A 9316-nucleotide genomic window follows, 5' to 3' on the forward strand; every position below is an offset into this window, starting at 1 on the left:
AATTAAATAAGAGTAAAGTCCGCTTGAGTTCATTCAAATAACAAGTGCACCCCTGTCTAATATATAGTCTATCTAATGCAAAGGCGAATTGGCTTTTGTGTGAACCCCAGCCCCCAGGGGAGAATTACAATACAGCGATGAACAAATGGCATACGGCGATGTGAGCAATACCAATCCATTGATAAGAGAATCGTTGCACTACGCTGATACAGGTAGAAACCAGAAGGAATGCTGCATAGACTCCTGACAGTGAAACCACACAAATACAAACTTTTACTAACTACAACATAACAAGGCAAAGGCATGCACTGGTACTACTTATTACTCGTGATCTACTCATTCCTGAAGGCTTTATCACTCTCAGGATTCCTCAATTATTGTCAGATGCCGCGCCACTGGAGCCGGTGCAGGAAGTCCTGAGCCTACTCAACTAGGTCAACTGCTAACAAGGAAGCTGCGAAACGGCACCCATCAGTCGGTCATCATCTTTAGATCTGGATCATAGCGGCTTTGGTTCCCTGATAGTGACCAACCAGCTGGAGCAAATGTGGAGTGCAGAGGAAGCCCCGCGTTAGTGAATGTGCTGCCGTTTGGTCCCATGGGGCTCCCTGGATCATCAGAGTGCTCGCTTGATGTACCATCCGATGGGGGGCTGGCAGTCGAGGCCGCCCCAAAGCCAGCTGTGTGTGGTGGCACCGATGTTGGCTCGCGTTTCGGTTGCTCTTCTTTTGGCTTTTTACCTTCAGCAATGAAACTGCCAACTACAACCTGAAAAACAGAAGGCTTAGATAGTTGTAACAGAAGGCATTGGCGTCCCTATCCCGGCACATTTGCTAAATGGAAATGAAGGGTGAACAACCATATAGGAATAGAGAACCTGTACAGGTGTCGCTGCCATCAGCATTCCAGCAACACAACCCCCAACTATGCGTCCATCACTTCCAGCCAGTGCCACACTCAAACCACCTGTTCTGCTGCGAGTATCACCATCCTCTGCAAGCAGGAATGAGCCTGACAGAGAGAGTATATCGAAGTGTCCCTGCAACAGGTCACCAAAAAGGAATTGATATGATGTGAATGAATAAATTTATCAGAGTTCTGAAAATAAAAATTAGAATATTGTGGATGGGTTTTGCAATCTGTCCTTGTTGATTCACAACTGAACTGTTGCATTGTATTTAGTTATTTGCAGTGAATCAGAATAAGAAGCTATTCAAACCTGTCATTTAAGTTTTTTTACTGTATCATCCTTCCTAGCTGAGATGGAAAGCTTATAACTAAATACTAATCAAATAGACAAAGATTGAAGGCAAATGGAAACCAAAGAGAAAAAGTAATGGAAACATGTAAAAATTCAATGGATGATTCCATATGATTGTTACTACATTAAGATGAAAATATTGTGACATGCTCTTTCAGTTTGCGCTCAGAGGCACCAATGAATATGCGGTCCTAAGTTCCCTGTTTGATCCTGCCTAGATGAGATGAAAACTTTAAACAAATAGCCATTTTATGATATCGTCTAAAACCAAGTTGACAAAGAAAGCAGGCAACAGCTACCATATATGTGCTTTCCTAAAAAGCAGGGTATACCTTTATATATAAAAAAGCAAGAATGCAGACAAATGTAAACATGTAATAGCCAAGAGAAAAATAATGGAAATATGCAAGTTAAGCAGATGAATGCTAGTATATGGTAGTTAACTTTCTAGAAATTTTATTAGAGCACAATGCAACTGAAAAGAGATTGCTGATAGTTGCAAGGCCTCTCTGGTCAATTGCAGGGTCGGATCCAGAGTACATAGTTATTGATGTCACTAGTGTTACAAACATGATTATTAGCATTGTTTTCTCGTAACTCAACAATAATATAGCCATGAATTTGTAGAATTTAATGCTGTCAAGTGACAGCACAAAAAGACCCTGGTTCTGATGCTACTCAGGGCGTGTTTGGATGCGAGCCACTGCTAGCCACGCCTAAACTGCGGCTGGGTGTGGCGCGCCGCTGCTGCGGCGAACTTTTTGAGCGCCACAGTTGTGGCGAGTTTTACGCTAGAATCTGTGGCAGCCTAAACTGTAGACCCAACCAAACAGCTGCGTCAGAATCTGTGGCTCGCCACTGCTGTGGCGTGGCGGGGTTTGGCCGCAAACCAAACAGCCTCTCAATTGCACAGAGATGCTTACTTAAATGGCATCACAGGAAAAGCCTGCCATGTTGTCCGGCAAAATGTAAGAAACAGAAATAAATCAGCTTCAATTTTAAAAATGTGTTATTGCTTCAAAAAAAAGACCCAGCAGTAAACTAAAAGCATCGCCTGTGCTCCGAGCAGTTGATCTGTGAATATACCTCATATGTCACTATCCCACCAGAGGTTGCTGGTTGACGCAATGTTGCCGTGCACAGAGCGCCGTTTGCTGAAATTATGCATGTAGTGCGCGGGCCTTGTTGAGAAAAGGCCATTATTTTGGACGCAACATCCTGAAAATACAGAGATAATTTCGTGCATAATCTCTCATTAGATTGTCAGTGGTAGTACAACAAAACAGCAGGCTCAAAAAACACCAAGCCATGGATGCCACTAAAGTAGTTGCCAACTGGTAAATATATGATCAATGCAAGTATCTACAGAACATTCTCCAAAATTTGTAAAATTATCCCCTGAGCAATATGTTATATGTACTATACTAATGAATTCTGTAATATGTTGAACAGATGTGTCCTAATTCATTGATGGAACAGAAAACATGGGAAGCTTCACGGCAGTTAACAGCAAGAGAAAAAGGTATAAAAGGATAATGCTAAAAATGCTGAAAAGACCATGCAAGAAATGTTTTGAGCTTATTCTAGAAGGAAAAAAAAGGCATATAGCCCTCTCTTGTTGCTCCATTATTAGATATAAATGTGACTATGGATTATGGAAGCTCGTCAGTTCAGTAGAAAAGCCTGGAGAGTAGCTGCAATTTGCAAGCCAAGGGATAGGCAAGAACATTTCAACAAAAAACAGCATGTCATGAACATCAGTTCACTCAGTCATGAATACAGAAATATTCCTTGAATGTAACTTAGACACATCACATGATGGTTTCAATTACCTCATTAGGCTTCACAGTTATTATGTGGGGAGTAAATGATGTCCCCGAAGATCCTGAAAAGCACATACACAGTGAGAATTGCTGCAACAAATTCTTTAAATTTTAAAAAGATACCTGTAAATGACATTATCATTAACATTCTGGCAATGAAATATGGTGGTGGTGAAAAAAAAATCAAAGTAAAAACAAATATCTACTGCCCTTATCGGTTGGCAAGGGTAAAAGGACAGAGATTACTACAAATCTAAGCATGATTAAATTACAAGGAAAAAAAATATCCATCTTCGGTCGGTATGTGCACATACATGAATCCTTATTGTAAAAAGAAAAAAAATGCAAGCAACCTACGATGAGAAATACAATATTTAAAGACCAGGCTCGTGTTTGAATAGATGCTACTTATCCTGTTTATACAGTGCATAATAATAAAGGCAATGCCAGTACTTCACCCAAGATATTAAAATGCCTGCACCATCTCCATTAGTCCATTCTATTTTTAATTCCTTCAGAATGTGGGGGGAATCCTTTAAAAACAAATTCTTGCGCCCAGTCCTCTAGTTAAAGGCACAAAAAAAGGTGACATAATAAATAAAAATTTATTCCAGAAATCACGTCATATACCTCCAGGGCCCAAGCACCACGTTTTCAATGGCTACAACTACGGGCCAAGGCATGGCCTTATGTAAGCAGTAAGAGAATACTTTTGAGAATTGAGACATAAAAGCAAGGCAGAGAGCTGGTGCATGCTATATTACCCAAAGCATCGAGCTGTTTCTTTTTGCCGGACCCAGGGGGCCGTCCCCTGCGCTTGCCGTCGGGGTTAGAGCTAGACCCGCCTCCACCACCGGATTGGCCGCCCGCCGCTTCAGTGCCCGCCGCTGCCGCGGACTTGAGTCCCAAACCGATGCTCCCGTCCGGGCCATACTTCCTCGGCCTCCCCCTTTTCTTCTTCACGAGCTCCCCACCGCTGACGGCGACGATAGCGCCACCGCCACCGGAGCCTGGATGCTGTTGCTGCTGCAAGCCCGGCGGCGCGCCGGAATCAGCGCGATACATAGCCCCCGGCGGCATGTCCGTGGGCTTCATGTTCATGGGCGACGAGGCGCCCGGCGACGGCGCCATGGGGTTGCTGAAGGCGAGGGGCATCCCGTGCATAACGTTGCCCGCCGAGGCCGGCGGCATCCCGGGCGGCGTGGCGGCGGCGCCGAACGCGGCGGCGTGCTGCATCATGACGCCGCCTCCGGCGCCAGCCTGCGGCGGGGATCCCACGCGCGGCGCCGCCTGCGCCTGCTGCTGGTGCTGGTGCTGGTCCCTGCCGTCCATCTCCCGGCGGGTGGGCGGGCGGGCGGGGCGGTGAAAACCCTAGGCCTGGCCTCCCAAATCCGACGCGGGCCCTCCTCCGCCTCGGCGCAGCTCACCTCACCCGCGCCCGCGCGCCTCGTCGGGCACAGTTCACATGCGCGGGTCGCGGCGGTTGGACGTGACCTTTCTCTCTGCCCTCCTCTCCTCTGCACCCGAAAAACGACCTCGAAATCGAATAAAATACGGCGGAAATGGGGAAAGCAGAGGGGAAAAAGATCCTGCTGCGAGGAAGGGGAAAAAAAAGAAAATTTGGGGAGACGAATGGAGCAGCCGAGGAGGGGGAGGTGGCGAGGTGGGCGTGGGAGGGAGAGCCTGGGAGAGTTTACCTGACCTCTGCGGTCGGATCAGATCTGTAAAAACTGACGAGAAAACGCGAGATATATCGGGTAAAATAAATCGCTGCCTCCCCTCTCTTCTTCTCGGACGGTCGGTCCTGTCTCCTGTGGTGCTTGGACAGCAATACCCTGTCCGGTTCCGTACCTCCAGCTTGTTTGGCGTGAGCACGTGGTCCGAATTTCGTTGGAACAGAGTTTGCACAATTTATCGTGATTGTCACAACAACGAAAGATTTGATTTTGAGGCCTCCGAACTTTTTTTTTGATTTTTGTGTACGGTAGTGTTTTTATTTTTATTTGATAATTATTATTTAATTATAGACTAACTAGTCTCGAAAGATTAATCTTATGATTTACGGAAAAACTATGTAATTAGTTTTTATTTTCGTCTATACTTAGTGCTTCGAGCAAGATTTGATGCGACCAAAAATTTTGAAAAGTTTTCGATTTCTAAGACGTTGTTTTAGTTATAAACACTTTTTAGATTTTAATTTGACACGGTAGCATCATATGACGAGAAATAAAAAAATTATAGTTTTTGTTGGGAAATAAAGACCTAAGATGAATTAAGGCCTTGTTTAGTTCCAAAATTTTTCAAGATTTCCCGTCACATCAAATCTTGCGGCACATGCATGAAGTATTAAATATATACGAAAACAAAAACTAATTACACAGTTTGCCTGTAAATCGCAAGACGAATCTTTTGATCCTGGTTAGTTTATGATTGGACAATATTTTCCACAAACAAACGAAATTACTACAGCAGGAAATCAAAAAATTTCGTGAACTGAACCGGGCCTAAAGTAACGAAGGACAAGCGGAGACCTCGCACCGGCTGTGTCGTGCACGTCCTGCGAGCGACCGACCGAGCGTGCGTGACACGACACAACAAATTAAAAAGGCAGGGGCCCATCAGGCATCAGCGTCGTGCACGGGGACTGACGGGAGAGTACGAGTACGGTGGCCGGTGGGGGGGTCCCGGGCCCCGGTCCAGGCGGACGACGTGAGAGAACAGCGCCGGACCACTGGCGCGGGCGCGGCCCAACGGCTCCACTCCACTCTCCACGGGAGCCGGGCAGGTACCTACGTACCGCGCGTGCCGCCGATCCCGCCGAATCCCATCCCCCTCCGCGTGCGACGCCTCGCACTGCCTGGCCGGCTGGCCCTGGCCCGTGTGCCCTCGTGCGGCTTGTCGTGGCGCCCGGCCGGGCTCCTGCCGTCCTGCGGCGGCACGGAGCGGGGACCACCCGCGGTGCCACAGCAGCTCGTGCCTGCTGATGACGTCGCGTGGGGGCCGCCAATGGCTGCCGTATGATGTGATGTGATGTGACCAGCTGTGCGACTTCGATGCGGGTCCCTCGCTCGCCTGCCGGGTGTTTTCTTGGCCGAACGCGCGCGGTGGGGGCGGCACGGCCGGACGCTGGGCCGCGGGCCTTGCTAGGAACGGTGCGGAGAGGGGTGTCGGACGTCTCACGGCCTGTCTCTCTCTGTGGGCATTGCGTGGCGTGGAGCATGGGCTTAAAATTCGGCCTATTTTTTCGTGGGCCTAAGCTGGAAAACGATTTGGGCTCGGCCTCTTCAGCCTCAACGCCCGTTTCGTGCAGAGGCAGAGCGCTGAGTGTCAGTCTACACGAAAATGACCTGGAATTCCTTTTGCTTCCTACTGTTGGGAATTCTGATATACTACTAGAGTACTATACAAGGTTGAAGATTTCTCGACTCTATCGTGCATGCTGGTCCAAGAGTGGACCAGGAGATTTAGTCAAATTATTTTTCTTTTAAAACACGAATACATAGGACCAGCATGTACTCGCAAAATTTCATATACATCTCCCTCCACATTGACCAACCGGTCAATTTCAACAGCCCAACCACTTTGGGTGTTAGCATGGGTTTGGATTGACGAAGTGAGCTTCCAATTCAAAAGCATAGTACCAAGTAGATCTCCACCTCACTGCTTTTTTCCGGTTTTTTCTCAACCATCGCATTGGATCCGTGAACCACCTCCAACAAATGCCCAACAACCCCCCTTCCCTGCCCATCTCATCTGAAGAGCCACGTCGCAGCAGAGCAAAGCCCCCCATTAACCCCACCGGCCCCCTTCAGCTCTGCTCTTGCATATCAGTTCCAGTGTCGCCCGAGCATATTACTAGCGCGCTAGCCATCTGGTGGTGCTGTGGCGACGAGCCAAGGGGCTCATCGATCAATCGAAGAAGTGAAGTGAGTAGCGCCGGAAATCGTCGTCAGAAATCGGCGTCGGCATGGCAGACAAGAAGAAGGTGGAGGTCAAAGAGACCAAGGTGGAGGTCAAGACGGCCACTTACAAGGTGTTCGTCCACTGCGGCCAGTGCGCACGCGACATCCAGACGGAGTTCACCGAGTTCCCAGGTGCGTTTTTCTTTTGACGTGCTGTACACATGTCGCTGCACTTTGTTGCTTGGAATGGTGCATATGCCAATATGCCGGCCAAGGGTCATATGCATGCAGTGCAGACTGCAGACAGACACAGGAGCATGCGTATGATCGATCATACTGATGTGGCAGGGGTTGAAGAGGTGAAGGTGGATGCTGGGGCAGGGAAGGTGACAGTGAAGGGCTTCGCGTTCGACGTGGAGAAGCTCAGGAAGAAAGTTGAGAAGGGATGCCGGAAGAAGGTCGAGCTGATTCCACCGGCGCCTCCCAAGGACGACATGGTTGTTGACGTCAAGACCAAAAAGGAGGTAAATGGGACTTCCATGTACACCTCTGATAACACAGCATGCATGTAGCAGATTTCTAATCGTTTCGCCTGCCTTCCAATAGATCATGGCGAGCACAGCACGTAGCGTGCAGTGCCTGATCAAGAACACTGCTTCTTAATTATGCTGGGTTTTCCGCGATATATAGCTCCATCGTTCACGCATTTCTTTGGTTTGTTATTAATGCCACAGGAGCTGAAGGTCATCACTGTAAAGCTTCCATTGCATTGCCCCGACTGTGCAGTCAGGGTCAAGGAGATGTTGCTTGAGAACAAAAGTAATATCTCTCACTATCTCTCTCTACTTCTCTAGAGCTGTAATCTCATAATTCCATCAATAATGACATGTTCACACACGCTAATTAATATAGGTATCTACGAGGCCAAGACGGACTTCGGCAAGAACACGTGCACCGTCGAGGGCGTCCTTGAGGAGGACAAGCTCGTCAAGTACATCTTCGAGAGGACGCGCAAGAAGGGCGTCGTCGACAAGGTCGAGAAGAAGGTGATCGTCAAAGAGGAAAAGGTCCTAGTGAAGAAGGCGGACAAGGAGAAGGAGAAGAAGGAGAAAGAGAAGGAGAAAGAGAAGGAGAAGGCGAAGGAGGTCGTCGCGAAGGTCGTCAAGGATGTCATCGCCCCCTACTTCATCCCCTGCACGCACCCGCACTTCGTCGACTACTCGCACCCGGGCCACCGCCACGGCTGCGGCGGCTGCAGCTATTGCTCGCCGTACGACGGCGGTTACGGTTACTGGGGCGGCGGCGGGTACCCACCGTACGGCGGTGTCAGCTACACACACACTGAGCTCAAAGGCTACCAGGAGACGGCGTTCTTGCACTGCACTCACCCCAGTGAATTCATCAGCATGGAGAACCCCTATGCATGCGCTGTGATGTAGACCTTTTTTTGCAGTTGGATTATTCATGTGGAATAATTTGAACACCAAGAACAACGCCAACGAGGCTCAAATCTTTTGCTTCAGCTCAGATTTGTTAGTATTAGGCTATTAGCTTGCATTAATTATGTCTGCAACCAATCTGATGTCTACTGCATAGTACTAAACCAATGACAGTAGCCAGCCAGGAAACTTGATCCTTCTTCCAAGCAAATCTTTCAGGTTTTCAGGTTGAAACGTACTAAGTGGCTTATACCCATGCATGAGTAAGCGTAGTATTTCAAATAGGGAAACTGTGACGCTTTGATAGTATCATTTGTGTATATAACGTTCGGTAGAAACAAAGAAGCAACTTTACCTAGCTAGCTAATTTACTGGATTATTAATAATTGACATCAAACTAATGGCAACCAACATTGTAATTGGAGGTTCCAATCAATTAGATCGGTTTTGTAAACACTCTTTGACTTAGAAAGTTAGGCTCATGACTCCTGATGGATAATATCATAAATTCATAATTTCAGTTACTAGACAAATTAAGTTTCTGTTATAAACTATTGCTGGTGGCTTTCGAAAAGATAAACTATGCATATCATTAAGTTAGCAGAAAATTAAAAATTATGGTCTGACCATCATTTTCATTCCAACTGCTTGAAACCATTTTTTTTTCCAATCAACATCAATCATGAGCCCTTAATCAAATCCAACCACCTCAACTGATAAACAGTTGGATGCAGGGTTCTGGAAATCAAATAGCAAAAAAATCATGACCTGACAGAAATGGATGAATCTTGGAGATTTTAGACAATACTTATTTGTGTTGACTAGTGAAAATGGTCATGTTTAACTAATATTTAGCTGCATTCTAGCCAAAATCTGTTCCAAAGGCACGAA

General features: G+C 47.1%; 2 protein-coding genes across 3 annotated transcripts; one reads left to right on the forward strand and one right to left on the reverse strand.

The window, feature by feature from the left end:
- Positions 1–5064, reverse strand: LOC8071077 (AT-hook motif nuclear-localized protein 10). 2 transcript variants are annotated; one of them, XM_021463801.1, is made up of 6 exons: positions 3849–5064; positions 3094–3146; positions 2348–2479; positions 878–1039; positions 534–768; positions 1–454 (listed from the first exon to the last, which is right to left on the reverse strand). In XM_021463801.1, exons 1-6 carry the CDS (start codon positions 4414–4416, stop codon positions 423–425), a joined length of 1182 nt encoding a protein of 393 aa, XP_021319476.1. In that variant the 5' UTR covers positions 4417–5064; the 3' UTR covers positions 1–422. The 2 variants fall into 2 exon arrangements, with proteins under 2 accessions (XP_021319476.1, XP_002448422.2); XM_002448377.2 differs by having other exon boundaries at positions 1–768; positions 3849–5061.
- LOC8071078 (heavy metal-associated isoprenylated plant protein 4) lies at positions 6831–8508 on the forward strand. Its single transcript, XM_002446971.2, has 4 exons — positions 6831–7178; positions 7335–7510; positions 7721–7805; positions 7899–8508. The coding sequence occupies exons 1-4, from the start codon at positions 7052–7054 to the stop codon at positions 8423–8425; spliced, it is 915 nt and encodes a 304-aa protein (XP_002447016.1). The 5' UTR covers positions 6831–7051; the 3' UTR covers positions 8426–8508.

Source organism: Sorghum bicolor, chromosome 6 (assembly GCF_000003195.3).
Source record: "Sorghum bicolor cultivar BTx623 chromosome 6, Sorghum_bicolor_NCBIv3, whole genome shotgun sequence".
In the NCBI taxonomy this organism is placed as follows: domain Eukaryota; kingdom Viridiplantae; phylum Streptophyta; class Magnoliopsida; order Poales; family Poaceae; genus Sorghum; species Sorghum bicolor.

What these genes read in the sequence shown, in the direction of transcription:
- LOC8071077 (XM_002448377.2), bottom strand. Translation starts at nt 4,416, where the DNA reads ATGGACGGCAGGGACCAGCACCAGCACCAGCAGCAGGCGCAGGCGGCG. An exon ending in GAAACAGCTCGATGCTTTGG is followed by an intron (nt 3,147 to 3,848) that starts GTAATATAGCAT and finishes TGTGCTTTTCAG; the next exon opens with GATCTTCGGGGACATCATTT. An exon ending in GTGGGATAGTGACATATGAG is followed by an intron (nt 1,040 to 2,347) that starts GTATATTCACAG and finishes GACCTGTTGCAG; the next exon opens with GGACACTTCGATATACTCTC.
- LOC8071078 (XM_002446971.2), top strand. Translation starts at nt 7,052, where the DNA reads ATGGCAGACAAGAAGAAGGTGGAGGTCAAAGAGACCAAGGTGGAGGTC. An exon ending in GGAGTTCACCGAGTTCCCAG is followed by an intron (nt 7,179 to 7,334) that starts GTGCGTTTTTCT and finishes CTGATGTGGCAG; the next exon opens with GGGTTGAAGAGGTGAAGGTG. An exon ending in ACGTCAAGACCAAAAAGGAG is followed by an intron (nt 7,511 to 7,720) that starts GTAAATGGGACT and finishes TTAATGCCACAG; the next exon opens with GAGCTGAAGGTCATCACTGT.